The following is a 20,505-nucleotide window of genomic DNA, read 5'->3' on the forward strand; positions in this document are numbered from 1 at the left end:
TGCTTTCCACGTCGGATTTTCCCAATTTTTCTTTGAGAATAATCAGAATGAAGGGTCACTTTACGTTATTTTACCTAAACCAAGAAAATTTTCTTCCACAATTAGCTCTTTTTAGTCATTCTTTCACCATAATAGCTAGATTTAACGCCCTATCCTCTTTCTAAAAAAGTAGAAGTGAAAATTTTGGAAAAGGCTATGATCAAAGCAATCTATGCTAACTCATTCTCGCTGCTCCAATCACTTCATGAAGTTTGTAAGAAGAAGCTATGCTCTAGAGTTGTTTTCCTTGCAAAATGATTTATCGCGGATAAACGTTAGGTGTCGAGTAATCAAATCAAAAAAAATTATTCTTAAAATTTTTCTGCGTCGGAGAAAAAGTGGTCTGATCGCTTCCCTTTTAATTTTTAGGTTTCAGAATAATTTGCAGCAGGGGGAGAGCATGAGAAATCTGATAAACCACCATATTTTAGCTACGGCTGCCGTACTTTTTAAAGCGTATAACCCTTTTCAATCCTCCACTTTACCCAGTAAAAGGACAGAATCTAAGTTTTTTTTAAATACAGTCTAGAAATTAGTCTGGAAAACGGATACATTCAGACCCGTTTTTCTCGACATTTAAATTTCATTTGGAATCCAAGCAAAATAAATTAGGTATTCACATATTAACTCGCTCTACACTCGGCAATCTACGAAGGCACCTCAATTTCTAATATAAAACCTACCTGATTGATTTTGAATTTCAAAACCATCACAATAAATTAAATTCTATTTGCTCAAGAACGAAAGTTTACAAATTTTCTTGAAATAATTCTTATAAAAATATTTATAAATTTAAAAAACTGCCTATGTTTTCCTTCGAGAAATGAGAAGCCGATGTGTATAGTTGATAGAAGAGTGCATTCATGTAGAAACAGAAGGCAGCAGTTGCAGAGATAAAAATCAAACTTGGTCAGATTTGAATAAAGCCGCATTATGATTAAATTATGTTTAAATACAGTTTTTGTTGTAGATGTTATTTATTGGCCGTCAACTGTGCTGATCGTAGGTAGACACCAATTCTCCTATACAAATCGATTGTGCTTCCTGATTTTTGCAGTTGGTATGTTGGCAAGCCAACAAACCTAAGGGCCAATAAGTCTAAAACAAGATAGCCACTCCAACAAGCCGAAGTTGTTATGCAATATAACAGATTGTCACTGTTGTTATGCAATTTATATGTAACTCTGATGTAAATTCTACTTCAAGGTAATATGGCGGTTTGTTGAACATCAGCCAGTCATTGTAGTTACATTGGAATAACCCAATCACCTTAAATTAAATTGAAGGGATCGAGGAGATTAAAAGATGAAGAAAAATATAATAGAGGGACAGATTCGTCCTTGTTAATCGCGTCACACTAGATGCTGCCTCTTCTTGATATATCACTGCAACCCCTCCATTGTCCCTGGCGGCAGCAAGGAGACGAAAGGAATTACCAGTCGACTAAAGGATTCTACACTTCCATGGCCTCGGTGGTCTCGACCGTTCCCTTTCAATTGGAAACTTAGTTGGGAAATAGAACAACTTCGTTAGTTGACTGCATTGAGAGGGAACCATTTTGAAGTTGCCACTCGAACTGGAGAACTTTTCTTGTACCAGTCTATTCACTTCTGTCATCATGGACACCAGGTCATACTTGAAAGCCCACTCACGAAACACCTGCACTATGGCCTGTATGAACCAGGATCCTTTTTCACTATTTCTCCAGCTGACGTATCCCGGCACAGTGGAATAGGCTATAAAGATGTCACTGTGACTGGCAATCAAGTCACCCTTGGCGATAGCGTCGGTTTCATCGTAGTTCTGCGATAGGAGATCCTTGTACATACGCTCTTCCTTCTCGGGGCTTAATGTATCAGGCACTTTTGAGTCGTCAGCTGGTACATCTCCCGAAGAGTCCATGGCATCTCGACCATATAAATCAGCCCCCTTGTCACAACTCCCTCCCCTGCAAGCCTGCAAGAAAAACAATTTAGGTTTCCCGTTCAGATTCGGGGACTTATCTCCGCGGAACAAATCCAGCATCCATTCCACCTTTAGCATCCCATTATAATCATGACTAGAATCGGTTGCATATACATATCCGTCTTTACCATGACTCAAAGCAACCACAATACAACAACTGTACTTCTGGTGATCTTTTTGAAGAGCAAATCTCTCTAGAACCTCTTTCATTTGGACCAGAGTTAAATTTCGAGTCGTTGCATCTTCGAATATTTCAAAATTAAAACCTCTTAGCAATAGTCTCATATTATCATGATCAACATCTGAGCCTGTTCTTTTTTTCTCGTTTTTGAAATCAACATTGTTTATGATCAAGGCTAGTCCTGTTTTCTTAGTCGTATCAATTGGGTAGCTTCCCAATTCCTTGCTCGGTTTTCGCGGTTTTGGCTCTGGAATGCGAGACGGAAATCCGTCAGCAGAATCATTGATTTCCAGTCTATCGATTCGCTTCAACAGGTCATCCGATAGCCCTGTGCTTTTCAGCCCGGCACCAATCGATTGTGCTTCTTCAAAACTAGGCAGTTTATCAACTAGATATTGTGGAGCATTAGTTTCAATCAGAGCCTCGCGAAAACATTGATACGCTGAATCGCCTCTGGTTGCTAAAATACTGCAAAGTTCGGAAACCTGGTTACCTCTCGTTTGCTTACTTAAAATGAGTTCCACCAGCGCATCGGTTAACTCTCCTTTGGCAACAAGGTAATCGCAAATTTCTCGAATACTTAGTAAGTTTTTGCTAAAATCAAATCTTGCTTCGCGAAGAGCAGCACTTCGATTGCTTTCCATTTTCGACTACAAACTGAAACAAGTAGTTCATCGTCACTCAATATAAGATACGAAAAGCTACTGTTAAGAGGCAATGTCATTTGACATTCACTCTACGTCCACCAGGTTTGCCCAAGTCGCAGACTTTTATCCATGCGGGAAAGGACCAACATACGAGCTAAGCAGCTCATGACGGCGAGCGGCTGTTGTGCCCCTGCTAAAGAACTACATGCAATTATTTTGGTTTTTTTCTGGGCTGGGTAATGTTGCCTCACCCTCAAGCATTGAGCACGGATCATGGTGGGCCTCGAACATCCGACCTTTCGATTGAGAGGCGGAGACGCTACCGTTCCCCATTCACCACCGCTCCACTTTTGAATGAGAAATATAATTATTAACGGGTTCCGATACGCTGAATAATCACAAGCGCAACAGGAATAAGCAGTTAGCATGGCCGCTGTCATTTTTGCAAAAAGTTGTTAGAGAAGTTACCTTGAATCGTGCAACAACAGTAAAAGTTTTGCAAAATAAATTTAAAATGAAACAAAGATAACCGCTTACTGTACAAGTAGCACAGAATGTTCCAACCAAAGTTTTTTAGAAAACTACAAAAAAACTCGAATTAGTGTAGTTTTTTCTGCGTGATGTGATAAAAGGATCTGAAGCAAGACTATAATTTAGGCAAATTAGACAAAACATTTTGTAGACAATTTTAGAAATTTTGGTTAATTAAATGGCGCTAAAAAACTCCAAAACTAACTTTTCTTGCTTGAAACTAATTTTGCAGGGCTTAAATTAAGCATGAATCTGCTGTTGTAAGCCTACTCCCTCAATTTATTCGTTCAAAATCTTAAAAATTTTAAACCAGATTTTCTCGTTACTCAAGAAATTTTTTAAATATTGTTCGAATCAAGACTGAATTTTCGATCAAGAAGAGGAAAAAACCTTTGTACTGGGATGCCATTCAATTTTTCCGCAAAATCAGTAATCAAAATTAAACGCACGGCCGGGTCGAGTGATAAATCATAGTCAAAAATTTTCTGTGTTTGAAACTTTTGCGTTTGAGACTAAATTAGATTAAAGATAACAAAAATTGTTAATTTATTTATTATTTGCCAAGTAAATCATTGGTAATTTATTCTAAGCTAGGCTTTAGTCGCCAATTTAATCATTTAATTTACTAAGTTCATTAACAACTAGTGATGCAGTGCAGAATAGGCCGACATAATTATGGATGATGTGGCAAAAAACAAGAGTTCGATTTAAATTACTTTGAAGCTCTCAACGTGCAATTAAATCACAAGCAGGCAACTTCTGACTAATTCAATAATTTCAAGAAAAAACGATTAAAAGAAGCTCACTGAGTCAGCAGATGAAAAAATTTTGTTTCGGAAGTCAAAACAAAGAAACCCAACAATCAAAGAAAGAGAAAACCGACGACATTCATTGTCAACTAGCAATCCAGTGCAGAATTTTATGCATTTTAAATTACTATAGCAAGTCATTGAATTGTAAGCAAGGCCATCATTTAAAATCAATTTTATCGGTGAAAATGATTCTGAATCAATGCAAAAAAAAATTAGCTGAAAATTATGAAATTACATGCTATTGAAAAGAAAAGATATATCACTGAATAGCTGATTCTTGAATAGTAGAAGTAAAAAATAATTGGGTATTTTTTGTATTTAAACAAAAAATTGAATGGCTGCGAAAATTTTTATTTAGTGGTGCAAAAAAAGTAGTGCGAAGGCTTTTGAAAACAAAATTGCAAAAGAAATAAACCAATGCATTAATTGATAAATTCAATAAGAAGGAACAAGTCACTGCAAAGTTTTTGTTCAAAAAAAATGAAAAACAAATGACTGGAAAGCTTTTCAACAGTAAAATGAAATAGGAAAGAAACAATATGCTGCAGAAAGCTTCTTTTCACAATTTGACAATTTTCAGAACATTTTAATGGAGAAAAAAACACCGAACTTGCTAGAAGACACGGAACACGTTGAAATGCAAACAATGTTTTATATATTAGGCCGAGTCAACAGTACAAAGAATCATAAAGAAAACCTTATCAACAAAAACTTAATTGAAGGTTTAATTTTTTTTTTCAAAAAACGATTTTCAACAATCAAAAGGTTGAAGTTTCTTGAGAATGAAGAAATCTAAGGTAAAGAATCCAGAAAAGCATGAGTAAAAAACGTAAAAATGTTAGTTAAAATGAAAAAAAAACAAGAAAAAATTCACTGTCAAAATTTTTTCTTAAATAAAACAAAAACTACTGCAGCGCTTCAAAAAGGGAGAACAGAAAGGAACCAATCAGTGGTTCACTTTTTTCAAACTACATATATCAAAAACATCAAATCACTGCATAGCAATTTGTTGAATACAAAAAAAAAGCACCGAATCAGTGGAAGACAAAACGGAACAAATGGCTGCGAGGCTTTTAAAAAAGTTATGAAAAACAAATCAAAGCTCAGCTTCTTTCATAAAACATTAAAAAACAAACATAGTGATGCGGAAAAGTTTTAATCTGAACTTGAAATCATTAAGAAAACTTTCATTATTAAACAGAGCGAAATTGATGGAGGGCGTTTTTGATTTTTTTAAATCAGAAGCAAACCATTTGGAAGTTCTTTCGAGGATTAAAAATGATTAAAACCAACGGAGCTTGTGTCTACATATCATGAGTTTCTATATAACAAGAAATCTATAGAAAGCTATTTTGAAAACAAAAAATTAACGTGGAAATTTGGCAGCCTTTTTTTAAAAAAATCAAATAGAAATCATTAAGATTCTTTGTAGGAAAAATTTCAAAAACCGCTGCACTGTTTGTTTTAAATTTCAAAAAAAAATTATTCACAAAGAATAAGAAGTTATGCCGGAACTTAGAGACAACCTTTTTCAAAGTGATTTCGTTTTGATTAAAGAAGCTCATGGAGACAAAAACAGCATAAGTTCTTTGAAAAAACTAATAGGTTAGACTGTTGTAAAACTATTGTAAAAAGCAGAAGGCTTGAGCATGTCGAGATCGGGTAATTATGAATCATGTAAAAGTGGCGTAATAATTGGGCAAAGAAATCACTCAAATAACTATTAAAAGACTTTTTGGGGAAAAGTAGAGGTAGATAATGAATTAAAAATCGAAAACATTATATCGCACTTTTAAATCAATTTCGAAAGCTTTCAACAGAAGACAACCAATGACTTCCTGCATTCTCAAACAGACATATTTGCATTTGGAAAATCAATTATTTCAAGCCAAGATTCTTCAATCGGATTGAGCTTGACCCGAAAGCTCGCCAGTCTTAGGCACTCGTGGCCGGTTCAGAAAATTTCCTTGAACTACTTCGGGTTACTGCTATTACTAAATGTGCCATGTCTCCATAAAACCCACAGAGCAGGTTGGATGCCTAGAATTTTGTTGACTAAATAAACAAGAAATCAGTGAAGACCTTTTTTACGAAAACGAATAAAAAACTGCTAAGATTTTTTAAAACTTAACAACCGGGACAAATCCAAGCTTTCAATCAAAAAACTTTTGAAAACCAATTGATAGGGAAACGTTTTTATCTCAATCTGAAATCATTAGTAAGTTTTCCATTTGAAGAACCGAAAATAGTGGAGAAGCAAACCATCCGAAACAAAGCATTCGAAAGTTCCTTTGAGGTTTAGAAAAAGATAAATAACAAAAGGAGCTTCGTTCTGAACAAAAACATTCTATATATCAAGAAAACACATGAAAGCTATTTTGAACAAAACAAATTAATTAGGAATTTCGAATCTCTTTTTTAAACTATCAAACGGAGATCAGTAGAAAGTTCCTTTCTAAGAAAAATCTGAAAAACCGCTGCAAATTTCTTTTTTAAATTAAAGTTTCATTAAAAAAAATTAAGACAAAAATTAAAAGAAGCTCACAGAGTCAGCAGACAAAAAAAAGTTGTTTCGAAAGTCAAAACAAACAAACGAAACAATCTAAGTAAGAGAAAACTGACTACATACATTATCAACTAGCAACCCAGCGCAGAATTTTCAGCATTTTAAATTACTATAATAATTCATTAAATTATAAGCAAGACCATCATTTAAACTCAATTTTAACGGTGAAAATGAATTTAAAACAAAACTGCCTGACAATAAACAGAAGTTTTTAAAGCTCAAGGCAAAATCTTTGCAAAACTCTAGATACTGATGACAGTGTGTGAAAACAGTCAGAAGAAACTTTATAAAAAACTCATTTTTGGAGCCAGGCAGTCTTAAAAAACAAACTTAAACTAAGACGCAGACACTAGGCTTACACACAATTGAGAGCAACTTGAGATTAAAATGAGTGATTTGTTTTATTTCAGCAAAAAAAACTTCTCTCCAAACTAGAGAAAGCACTGGGCATCGTTTGTTTAGATCAAACTAACGGGTTAGAGACAATTCAGTAAAAAAGATGATTATACGAAGTGACATTCAATCAGACTTCGAAGATCGCGTTACTTCTTAAATTGTTTTATTTCATTAAAAAGATCGTAAAAGATTTTTCTATGAAATAATTGAAGCAAAACTCAAATAATCATACAAAGAGAATGCGCATTAAAAAACAGCGGATTATATGATCAATCACACCTAGATGAAAAACTAATTTGATTACTTTTTTTTTCGAAAAATATTATGTTTCTCCAAACCAAAGCAAGAACCCAGTGTGACTTTGTAAGCTATAAAAAAAGACGGATTCAACAAAACATGGTAACAATAAGAATACATGATTAACATTTTGAAAAGTTTTTGAAAAATCAAATTTATTTTTTCGAAACTGAAAAGAGTACCCGGTGTATTCTTATAAATTAAATATAATGATTTATAAATCAAACCGAGTGAACAAAAGAAAAGATTATATTGATGATGTTACCAACGCGAACGTCAGTCAAAGATAGAAATAGAAACAAAAAAAACGTGCAATGGCTGCGTTGGAAAAAAAAACAAATAGAAAAAAAAGATATTATTGCAAAAATTATATTGAAAAACAAACAAGACATCAATGCAAAAATAATAAGAAAAATCAGCTGAAAATGTATGAAACTACAAGCTATCGAAAAGAAAACACAAATTACTGAATAGCTGATTGTTGAATAGAAAATGTAAAAAATCATTGGGTATTTTTTTATTTTGAAAAACGATTGAATGGCTGCGAAGCTTTTTATTTAGCGGTGCGAAAGAAGTAGTGCGAGGACTTTTGAAGAAAAAATCATTAACGAAATAAACCAATGCAATAATTGTAAAAATCAACAAGAAGAAACAAGTCACTGCAAAGTTTTTGATCAGAAAAAATAAAAACACAAGACTGCAAAATTTCAACAGTAAGATGAAATAAAAAGAAACAAATTGCTGCAGAAAGCTTCTTTTCACAATTTGACAATTTTCAGAACATTTTATGGAGAAAAAAAAACACCGAACTTGTTAGAAGAGACGAAACACATTGAAACGCAAACAATGGTTTATACATAAGGCCGAGTCAACAGTACAGAGAATCATTAAGAAAACCTTTTAGTAAAAACTTAATTTAGGTTTGATTTTGTTTTCAAAAAACGATTTTCAACAATCAAAAGGTTAAACTTTCTTGAGAATGAAGAAATCGGAGAAAAAGCATCCAGAAAAACAAAAGTAAAAACGTACAAAGGTTAGTTATAATGAAAAAAAAACACTCAAATGTTTTTCTTGAATAAAACAAAAACCACTGCAACGCTGCAGAAAAAAAAACAAAAGAGAACAGAAAGGAATCAACCAGTGGTTAATTTTTTTCAAACTGCTTATATCAAAATCAAACCATTGCATAGCAATTTGTTGAATAGAAAAAGCAGGAAATCAGTGGAAGAAAAATGGAACAAATGGCTGCGAGGCTTTAAAACAGTTAAGAAAAACAAATCAAAGCTTAGCTTCCTTTGAAAAAACATTAGAAAACAAAACAATTTGACGCGAAAATGTTTTCATCTATATTTGAAATCAATGAGGAAGTTTTCATTTTGAAACAGACCGAAACTGGTGGAAGGCGTTTTTGCTTTTTTTTTAATCAGAAGCAGATCATTTGGAAAATTTTGTGAGGATTAAAAAACATTGGAGCTTTTGTCTTCATGTCAGGAGTTTCTATATAACAACAAATCAAATGAAAAAGCTTTTGAAAACAACTAATTGAAGTGAAATTTGGAAGCGTCTTTTTAAAAGAATCAAATAGAAATCAGTAAGTTTCTTTGTAAGAAAAATTTCGCAAACCGCTGCACTCTTTGTTTTAAAATTCAAAAAAATTTTATTTACACAAAAACGAATATACGCCGGAAGTAGGATAAAACATTTTTCAGTGATTTCGTTTTCATTTAAGAAGCTCACGGAAACAAAAAACAACTCAAAGTTCTTTGAAAAAACTAGTAGGTAGACTGTTGTAAAATTAATGTAAAAAACCTGGTACAATCAATTAATTTCATGCCAAGATTCCTCAATCGGATTGAGCTGGACCCTAAAGCTCGCCAGTCTTAGGCACTTGTGGCCGGTTCAGAAAACTTCCTTGAACTTGTTCATTTCGGGTTACTGCTTTTATTATTTGTGCAATGTCTCCAAAGCCTCCATAAAACTCACTGAGTTTTATGGATCTTAATCCTTAAAAATGCGGAAGGCTTTAACATGTACAGATCAGTGATAAAAAATCATGTAAAAGTGGTTAATTCACGAGACAAAGGAATCACTCAAATAAAGATAAGACTTTTGGGGGATAGGTAGATGAAATAAAAATCGAAAAAATATATCGCATTTATAAGATCAAATTCAGACGCTTCAAACAGAAGGCTGCCAATGACGTCCTGCGTTGTCAAGCAGACACAATTGCATCAGGTAAAAACAAACTTTTTCTGGCCAAAATTCCTCTATCGGATTCAGCTTGACCCGAAAACTCGCTAGTCTGAGGCCCTCGTAGCCGGTTCAGTTAAGTTTGGTGATTTTGTTCACTTTACGGTTACTGTTTCTACTAGTTGTGCTATGTTTCTAAAGCCTCCATGAAACCCCCAGCGCAAGATGGATGCCTACAACTTTGTTGAGTAGAACAAAAAACAATAAATCATTGGAAGACATTTTTTATGAAAAGAAATAGATGACTGTGAAGGTTTTCTTCAGAATTAAAAACCAAGAAAAACGAAAAAAAAAATGTAGGTTTTCTTTCAATAATAATTTTACAAAAAGACAAGAATTCAGTGGAAGACCTTTTTACGAGAACGAATAAATGACTGCGAAACTATTCTAAATAATAAAAAAAAAAGACAAGAATTCAGTAGTACACCTTTTTTACGAAAACGAATAAATGACTGCGAAAAAACCAAATATATTAAAACAAAGCCAAGCTTTCTTTCAAAAAAAACCCTTTGAAAACCAAATGATGCGGAAATGTTTTAATCTCCATCTGAAATCATTAAGAAGTTTTTCATTTAAACAACCGATACTGGTGGAGAGCGTTTTAGATTTTTTTTAATCAGCAGCAAACCATTCGAAAGTTTCTTCGAGGGTTAAAAAAGATTAAAACCAAGAGGAGCTTTATTCAAAACAAAAACAATCTATATAACAAAAAACACTTGAAATCTATTTTGAGCAAAACAAATTAACGTGGAATTTCGAATCCTTTTCTTAAAGAATCAAATAGAAATCAGTAGAAAATCATTTCTTCGTAGGAAAAATCTAAAGAACCGCTAAACTGTTTTTTTTTAATTCAAAGCAGTTTCATTTTTTAAAAAAATAAGAAGACATCGCAACTTGGAAATAACGTTTTTTGAGAGTATTTCAAATTTGAAGTGATTCCGATTTAAACAAAGCTCTTGGAAGCATTAAAAAAACAGTTCAAATTTCTTTTTCAAAATTAGTTCAAAGAAAAATGCGGAAAGAATCGTGTAAAAAAGAATCACCTAAGAGTGGCATAACTATGGGACAAAGGAATCACTCAATTAAAGATATTTAGAATTTTTGTGGAAAAGTAGATGAACATGTATCATGTCAATTGCAAACGCTTTAGACAGAAGGCTACCAATGACGACCTCTAAGATGACACGTCCTTTTGTGTCCCTGCGTTGTCAAGTAGAGATATTTGCAACTGGCAGAACTACTTATTTTCCTACCAAAAATCCTCTGTTGAATTGAACTTGACCCGAAAACTCGCCAGTCGTACACCATCGTAGCCGGTTCATTCAACTTTCTTGAAATTGTTAACTTTACGTTTAATGATTTGACTTACTGTTATATGTCTCTTAAGCCTCCACAACACCCACAACGCAGGATGGATGCCTAGTCTGTTGAGTAGGAAAAAGCAATCAATGAAGACCTTTTTTACGAAAAAGAATGAAGGAGTGTAAAAAATTTTTTTAAACAAAACCAAGAAAAACAAATCAAAGCTAAGCATTCTTTCAAAAAATTATTTAAAAAAAAACAAACTGATGCGGAATAAATTCATCTCGATTTGTAATCATTGAAAATGTTAAAATCTCGCAGCTTAAATCTGCTGCCATATCTGATGTGGCTGCCTCTTAATGTTCTGAAAAGTCGAGTTATCTATCAGATTGTCTGTCCTTGATGCTCATGCAGTTATGTCAGCAAAACCAATCGGCATCTTTTAACTCGTCTTGCGGACCGCGCAGCACCAGATGCACACGTAGGGGCGCACTTTCATGAATGCGTTGGAAGCAGGAAAAAATTGGAAGCCACTGTCATCGATTCTTCCAATAATGACCGGAAACTGCTCACTCTGGAAGCGCGACACATCGCTAGGAAGCACCCGAAACTGAAACAGCTGAAGGAATATCAGACCAGCGAGCTGGTCTTACGCGTGTGACATATTGTTTTCTTTCTTCCAGTCTTTTACTGGCGAGTTACATCTCTTTACATTTGTTTTTCTTGTAAGCCCATTTAGTCATAATTTTGTTGCACTCCTCATGTGTTTCGTTTTTCAATTTTGTTGTTTGCCGGATGATGCCAATGAATTGCGAAAACGCTTGGAAGTAAAACATCGTATTTTATATAAACCAAATTAACGTGGCATTTCGAAAGTCATCTTTTAAAGAATCAAACAGAAATCAGTAGAAAAGTCCTTTGTGAGAAAATTTTAAATAACTGCTGCACTGTTTCCTTTTTAAACTAAAAATAAAGGTTTCTTTGAAACAAAATAAAAAACACACACCGAGAATTGGAGAAAATAGTTTTTAAAGTAATTTCGTTTTAATTAAGAAAGCTCTTGGAAATAAAAACATATCAAAGTTCTTTCAAAAAAAATTAGTAAAGACTTTTGGTAAACATCATATGAAATTGCGAAAAGCTTTAACATGTCGAGAAAGGGTGTTTCAAAACTCATGTTAGGGGTGTCTTTTTTATGGGACAAAAAATCACTTATGTAAAGAAAAATAATTTTGCGGAAAATTGGATGTTAGAATTAGAAAACAAAAAATAGCATTTGAAATATTAACTACAAACGCTTTAAGCAGAAGGCTACCATTGACAACTTCTAAAAGCACACATAATTTCGTGGTCCTGCGCTCTCAAGTAAAGATTGTGAAACTGGTTAAAACAATTATTTTCCGGCCAAAATTCCTCTATCGATATAAACTTGACCCAAAAACTCACTAGTAGCCGGGTCCCCAAAGTCCTTCTTAGCCAGTTTTTTCAACTTTCCTGAACTTGTGCACTTTATGGTTACTGCTTATACTAAGTGTGCCATGTCCTTTTAGCCTCCAAAACACCCAAATGAGCAGTATGGAGGCTTTTCAGACAGCGGACAACCAAATGACCGCATGCATCACTAACCACAGGTTCAAAAGGGGCTTCTGACTCCAAAAACAAAAACTTCAGCCCAAAATCAAAAGTAACATAAATATAAGTATAGCACGAAATGGAGTATAGTATCCAAAAAGTATTACCAAGCATTGAACGACATACTCAAAAAAGCCCGTATTTAAATTTCAAAAAATGATAAATAAAAAAAAGAAATATTAAAAAAAAATAACTCTACAAAAATTGAAGGGATTCAATCCGAAAAAACATAGTTCAGTCAAGTAAGACATAAACTGCACCTGGATCCCACAGTGCAGATCTTGAATTCTATATAGTTTGAGATGAATTATCTCAACAGAGCGTCCAGCTGTCGGTTTCGTAATATCTATTGACGGAGGATATTGCAAAAGATGAAATGTCTTATGCAAGAGTCTTGATGAGAGAGTTCAATTTTAGGAAATCGCAATAAAGGACAAAAATCACGCTTTTTACCTGGTCGCTGCATACTTTGGTCAAATTTAAAATACCCAGCGTTTGCAAACCTGAAGGAATTAGTAAAATTTCAAGTTTGATAAGGTGCTCCATGTATTTGGCGATATAAAGCGCAATCCATTTAGTGATTCTGCTCTACAAACGTTCGATGCAAGTTATGTTGCCTCTCAAAGCGAATTAGCACGGCGATGCGTAAGAAAGAATTGTCAAGATGGAGCTTTCGCTTAAGTTGTTTAGCAGTATATTCAAGCAATCAGGATACGTTTCTCTTGATCTACTAAGAAGTTTGGTATGCTTCAGTAATTTGGAAAACCATATGCTCCATCCAGGACAAGGAGGCACAGAAAATGCGTCCAACATCGCGATGAGACAAGATTACTTCGATGGGTTCACCTAAGAGCTCAAATTGTGAAGGCACTTCGTTCGAAATTGACAACCTTGCTTTTGGGGGATTGGCAAACAATTTTGTAGTTCAAATCTCATGGTTTTAAGATAGTAAGCATTCGTCACAGCGGCAATCTGACGCAACTAGTTTGCTGTCACAAAGCAAACAGAAAGACCAAGGCGCGGACCTTTTTCAAAAATCCTGGCAGGTCGTTTATACAACAAAGGAAAAGTAGAAGACATGATTTGAATTCCTGTGCAACTCCGCTAATACGTCGTGCAACCCTCGACAAGAACAAGTTGCTTCCTGTTATTCACGTAGTCACTAATTGATGGACCATCGAGTTGAAAAATTGAGTTGTAAGCTGCTTGAAAAAAGTATTGAACATAATCGAAAATTCACTGGGGAATTTAGGGGAGACATGACCGTTTCTTAGTACTGCTGGTAGACGCAGAGAACTCTAACTAAGTCTGTTAAGATGTTTGAACGCATCCTGAGTGTCTCTGCCTCCAAAAACTTAAACCACATACTCTGCTAAACCATCGTCGGAACGCACTGCCGTCGGATCGCGAATTTCTTTATACAATTGAAAGTTTCAGGCCAAAATCATGGGGCTATCAGGAATATATGTACAATGCAAGTTCAATTCACGCGCGTCACAATTGCACCATCAGATTCGAATTTGTCCAGCAATACGGCTTGAAAGACGAAACTTAGATTGCATTTGAATGTCCCTCGAAGTCTGCCTTATTGAAATTTCGACACTTCCCAATATGTATTTTGGAAGTACTGCGGAGGTGTTTATCTTAACAGACAGCGCATTGTGGTAGGACAAATTTCTTGCATTCAGCTGTGTGGACAGAGCAGGGAGAGCAGATATTATGTTATCAGCCTCGTTCATGAGAACGACGTCCAAGATATGACTTTGCATCGTATCGAATGTGGTTAGCTGCGATGAGTTCTTTTCATGGAAGATATCGACTTAGGCTTGTTCATTGGATATTGAACTGGACACATCCTCCCAGGATGCGACGGCTAAGTTTAGATCTCCAATCAAGAGAATGGGCTAACATTTCGTCTAAGTCTCAAACTACTCAACAATTTTAAAAAGGAGGGCGGAAGGCTATGAATATTTCGACTCATTGGGTTGATTGTACGCAGATAACCAAGAGAGGCCAGTTAGTTAGGATTGTGACAGCCAGAAGCAGCAGTCTTCTGGAAGATTAAAGGCTACGGGTTTAAGCCGATATAATTTTTATGGCAACTAAGAGACCACCGTGTTGTTTGGGACGTTTTTCTTTACTGAGCATCGAAAGTTGAGACAAAAAAGCTCTGCATCAATAAAGCCGGCCAGTAACAAGTTTTCACAGATGAACAAAATGATGTCGAAATCAAACTAGTTTCCTTAGTTGACAAAATATTTGCGTCTCATCGCATTTATAAGACTACGAGCATTGAACCAGAAAACAGTTAGTTCTGTCGAGTCTAGCCAGTTTGTGCTCCTGTTTTGGTTATCACATGGAAGATCGGTAACTTCATTGCTATCCAGGAAAAAAATCAAGTTTCGAATAAGCTACGATAATTCACATAAAATTAGCTTCTAAACCATCAGGTTAAAAGTTGAAAAAAAAAACTAATCAATCACAGCTGACCTCTAAAATTGGCCAATTAAATTACAACTTTTTTAACCTCTGAACCAAATTATTTTTAGTTTTTGTGTACTGAAGTTTATGAGTGAAAATTTCGAATTAGACATGTACGTTTTCGAAAAGAAATCAAACATCTTTCGATACTTCATTTTAGTGTAAAAACCCTGTTTCTAAATTCATCGAGCGTGTAGTCACATCTTTTCAGGCATATATTGCTTCCGGTGATAACAATTTAATTTGATTGTTCAGCCTATCTATAATTTCTCAACTAATATCTGCGCTAAGTCTGCATTGTTGAAGGCCTACCGGTTGAGGCCTACGGGCGAGCCAGCTTTCGTATGTTCCTCAATTCTAGTGATTAAGTGCCGAACAGTGTTCCCGACACAGGTGGAGATAGATCTACTACAAATCATTTATAAAACACTGATTCAGAATCTTGTTGGGATTTGACAGCATTAACTTTCTCTGCTTGCACGAGCTGAGATAGGTTTTCACTGAGCACACACCCCAGGGTGTTCTTTTCCGCTTTACTCACGAATGAAATTAGATTCTGTGGTCATGACTCTTTCAGCTGTTGAACCGTGGGGTAGTAGTTTGAGTTGTAAGAGGGAAGACAATGTCGTGTAGGCGACACGGAATGTTTTTCAACGAATGAAAATAAGCAAATCAAGTCTCTTTTAACGACTAAAAAAACGAGGACGCCAGAAAACTTGACAGGCATTCTGAAGGAGAAGGCAGAAATATCAAATAAAGTTTGGAAATTGTTTAAAATCGTATCTTTGCTCATATGGTTGCAAGATAAGCGATCATACACTCGGATCTCTAAGAACATTTCGTAATCATGAGCTACCTAGTTATGATCTGGTTCGTCGATACATTTGAGATGGAACAATTTGATAAGTTGCAAAGCATATATTAGTTCAAGCATGCATGCTTAAAAAACAATGCTATTAGGCACAAAACCGATGCTTCATGAAAATCCGCATACTAGCAGTAGTATTTCAACCTATTTCCAGAGCTATGTAAAAACAGAATGTAGCAGAAACATGAAGAGATGGCATAAAATTCCTAAATATGTTAACATCGGGACTTCTTAAACATGGCTGGAAATGTCTCGCTCAAGTAAAAAATATATAGATTAAAAAGTAAAGTACGCAGTTACAATTTTCCCGTACTCCTCACTCCTCTTGATGTGTAAAAAAAAATATTTTAAATTGATTCTAGATAACTGAAGTTAAGAAGCAGGAAATAATTACCAAATTCGTAAAACAAGCCAAAAATCTTGGAACACTATTTCACATTATTTACATTCAGTTCTAAATAGAACAATCTCAGTTCATTTTGTGGATTCTGATTTGATGTCCACGAAAGTAGCTGGAAGTACGCATTTAGGCCTTGCGCTTCTCCATCCGTTGACAATGTGACGAGATAGACCGACTGAATCACCAGGGCTGTATTCATTTTCTGAACTATTAGGATAGCTGTGATACAGTGCAGTTTTTTCAGTCACTGGATTAAAGCCAGGCAACAAACTCTTCGGGACAGTCACGCGTATTAATGTCTTGAAGTCTTTCTCTCTCATTTTCTTACAAACCGGACAAATACTCTCACCTGAATCATTGACGTTCACAGGTACAGCAAAGCCTCGAGCATTCATTCTGAACAGATGGACACACTGGTGTTCTGTGACCGGAAGAGGAGGTTTCGATTCATAACTCGGAAGGTGAGGCATTGCGGACAGAAACTCTTGGCCAAATTGTTGCTCGGCATTGCTGTCATTGCCTGCGAAGCATTCCGGTGAATAAGAATTACGAAAGGATTGAAGATCAGAGAAATATGCATCTGATTTATTGTCACACGCAGTATCACTCAAATCCAAAATTTCGCAAATCCAGTCGTATCCCAGCAAATTAGATTTACCACTCGGATACACCGGTTTGGCCGACTTGATAGTCACACAGTCCTGGTGAGGCCTAATGGTCTTTAAGGGATCATTGAGCTGAAGTTTAACAGGGACTCTTATATTTCCTGAATTTTGTAACTTGCGTAGAAAAGTATCATCAAGAGCTTCATTATCGCTGAAGTTTGACTTCGCTAAATCTTTTGGTGTGCTACTTCTAAGGGAGTTTTGGTTTGCCGATTGTGGTATTCCTTTCTTCCGCAGTAATTCTTGTTTAACTGCTGCAGTAGGTTTCTGTGTTTTTAACTGTTCAACTGATATGCTCTTCAAGATATTTTGATTGTCTTTCAGCTGACCAATCAAAGATTGATTTCTGATTCTCAATTCTACATTCATTTGTGATACTTAACCATCCGCATTTCACTATCGCTGAAACAAAACATGAATATCTAATGCCTCGCACAAATTATGGAGTATATCAATGACACAATATACAAGAAAGAAAGAGTAGCGACCTGTGCCTTTGGAAACAATTAAATTAAATCAGAATCCTTTCCGTCCTAAGAAAGTAGAAGAAAAACAAAGAACACTTCAATTACTGTTAAAAGGTTAAGAATCGAGTATTTTTTCTTTCGTTGGAATTCATAATTTATGGAAAACTAAAAGTTTAACGAGCATCATCTGGTATATAAAAGTCAAAGTCTTTTTTTTTGTTTGTTTTTTAACGGTAATCAGAAGGTCAAAAGTATCATAGTAACCGAGGTTACAGTCAGGAGTCCCTTCATCATGTATTCCAGTCAAAATCCTTGGAATTTTCTAGATATGGAAGTGATAATAATAAAAGAAGATGACAAGTGTTTAAGTCCTTTTCAATTAAAATCGATACGGGTTACGTTTCTTCAATAAGAACACGCAACTCGACACGAAAAAAATTCAAAGGAATAAGAAATTTAAAATGTTAATTCAAACGTTTTCAGTGGTAAAAACGGCAGATCAATGTAAAATAAATTCCAGAAACGTTTTCGACATAAAAGTCATCATCAGCCAATCTAAAAAACAAAGCACCTGTAAAACCGGAATGGAAATGGATGTGTAGAAATTACGGTAAGGTAAATTGGTAAATTGTACGTCTTACAAAGACAAATATGAAAAGTATAATTAAAGTGCTCATGGAATGTGTTAAGAGTGAGTCAAGTCAAGAGTCTTGGCACGTAGAAGCACGATGTCACAGTTGCTTGGGCGGCAACCTGATATTGATGAGTCTTCCAGGTAGATCCTGGCTTTCTGGAAAGGAGATGCAGTGTCGTATGTGATCCTCATCAACGATCTGGAGCTTACAAAGTCGGCAGACACAGTCCATATACGCTGTAAACCCTTTTTCCTGTACAATATCATGTATTTCGCGTTTATAACAGCCAATTTTAGTGCATATAATATTATGACATCCCGAGGTGTAGTATAGCGCAAAGATACGTCTATGTCGCGTGTTTGCCTGCCTCAGGCCAAGGTAATCGTTGAAGTATAGGTTCTCAAGAAGGAGTCTCGTGGAGCTGAAAACAGAGATTCCAGCCCATTTCTTCCAGAAAATTCCACAAATTCTGTTATAATGGTCGTCCAACTTATCTGTGTCGATCTGTAGGAATGTATTCAGGCCATATGTTCCTGCTGGGAGAACAACTTTCTCCAGAAGTCTCTGGGCCGAGTTAAAGCACACTTTCTGAAGGTTTAATTTATGTTGGAGTCCAAACACGGTTGATTTAGTTTTGTTTATCAACACATTGAGGTGTTCTGTGCAGGCTAGTTTTGATGTTAGGTTGACTCCCAGGTAGCAGAAGGTATTCGTGTACTCTATAGCAATTCCTCTATAGAACAGGGCGTCCTCTGGCATGATTTTGCCTCCTTTCCTGAACTTCAAGGCTTTCGTCTTGTCAATATTGACAGTGAGCTTGTTGGTATGGCAGTAATTGGCAAGTCTATCCAGGGCTTCCTTAACGTTTTTCAGATTGCGGTGAGAAAAAACAAAATCGTCGGCGTAAAACACCACATGGCAACCAGTTTCTTGCAAAATTTTGGATAAGTCAGCAATGAAAACAGAGAAAAGTAATGGAGATAGCTTGTCCCCTTGAGCTACACCGACGTTTTGAACAATTTTTCCGGACACAAAACTTCCGTCAACTACCTGTAACAAATTATTCTGGCATATTGCGTGTAAGATGCCTAAATTACGTCCCCGGAGACCCTGTTTTTGTAACTTTGCGATGAGAAGGTTGCGGTCCACCGAGTCGAATGCTTTCTGATAGTCAACAAAACAAGCATAGCACTTTCCGTGATTGACTAAATCGTCTTGTATACTGTTTTTGAGGTCGTTAACAGCTGAAACTGTCGATCTACCTTTTCTAAACCCAAACTGCGTTTCTGGTAATATAGAATTTTCTTCAATCCAGCCAATTAATCGTGTGTAAAGAATCCCAGTAAAAATCTTATATAGAGCAGGTAATAGACTGATACCACGATAGTTGTTTGGATCCCTTTTTTCTCCTTTTTGCTTGTAAAGAGGTTTCACCAACGCTGTCTTCCAACACTCGGGTAGGACTGAAAACTTGAAACACGTCTGGAAAAGTGCAAGTAAGAGATAAAACGTAACCCCAAAAGATGTTTTTAAGGCTTCTGCCGTTATACCGTCGGTGCCTGCCGCCTTGCCATTTGGTGCCTTACTAGTATGATATGTTACTTCAGAGAGTTCTATGTCTTTGTTTAGGTTGATGTCGCATTCCCAGTTTGTGAAGGCATAGTCGTGATTCCCAAGATTGGAGAAACTATTTACCGGCACTAGCGATGTGTCTCTGTAATAAACATCTGTAAAGTGGTTTTCCCATACCGGCATCATAATTGCACTTGTCTCAGCTACTTTTGGCTTGGATTTTAAAATATTCCAGAATTGTTGTCTGTCAGTTTCTGCTACTGCGATAATGTTATCTTCTCTGTTCTTTAAGTACCTAGACTTCTTTTGTTGACACAGCTTCTTGTAGATTTTCTTGTGATTTTGGTACGCGACAGCTTCATTTCGCCTGTTTTGATACAAAACCTTCAATTTTTTGTGCACTCCATACAGTTTTTTGTCAAACCAGTGTGCCGATATGCGTTTCCGTGGGTACACTGCGGCTGTTTTGAAGGCGGTAACGAAAAGTTCCGTATGTGTATTAATGTTTTCACCACTCCAACGGTTGATATCAGTGGGAATACTCTGAAGGGCAGCTTCTAGCGCGCTGATATCAATTTTGCAGATCCGATTGGGTTTATTATCCGCTTCTTCGTACCTGAAAGGAACGTTTAGTTGTACTAATAGGTGTTTTGTGATAAACTTCGGCACGACTGTTGTTGAGAGAGGCAACATTATGTTAGTGAAAAGTAAATCAATTGTACTGTTGCCATTTGGGGCGATGTACGTGGAGTTGCCTAGGTCATTTGCACAGTATAAACCCCAGAGTTCCAGATGCTTC

The 20,505-nt window shown here is 35.8% G+C and overlaps 2 protein-coding genes across 2 annotated transcripts; both read right to left on the bottom strand.

Annotated features, from left to right (window-relative positions):
- Positions 1-757: 757 nt before the first annotated feature.
- LOC134851021 (caspase-3-like) lies at positions 758-2,972 on the bottom strand. Its single transcript, XM_063866901.1, has one exon. The coding sequence runs from the start codon at positions 2,827-2,829 to the stop codon at positions 1,483-1,485; it is 1,347 nt and encodes a 448-aa protein (XP_063722971.1). The 5' UTR covers positions 2,830-2,972; the 3' UTR covers positions 758-1,482.
- A 13,328-nt stretch (positions 2,973-16,300) lies between these two features.
- LOC134851145 (uncharacterized) lies at positions 16,301-18,677 on the bottom strand. The gene has a single exon (XM_063867098.1). The coding sequence runs from the start codon at positions 17,399-17,401 to the stop codon at positions 16,442-16,444; it is 960 nt and encodes a 319-aa protein (XP_063723168.1). The 5' UTR covers positions 17,402-18,677; the 3' UTR covers positions 16,301-16,441.
- Between the last annotated feature and the right edge of the window lie 1,828 nt (positions 18,678-20,505).

The sequence above is a fragment of the Symsagittifera roscoffensis genome, chromosome 7 (assembly GCF_963678635.1).
Source record: "Symsagittifera roscoffensis chromosome 7, txSymRosc1.1, whole genome shotgun sequence".
Taxonomy (NCBI): domain Eukaryota; kingdom Metazoa; phylum Xenacoelomorpha; order Acoela; family Convolutidae; genus Symsagittifera; species Symsagittifera roscoffensis.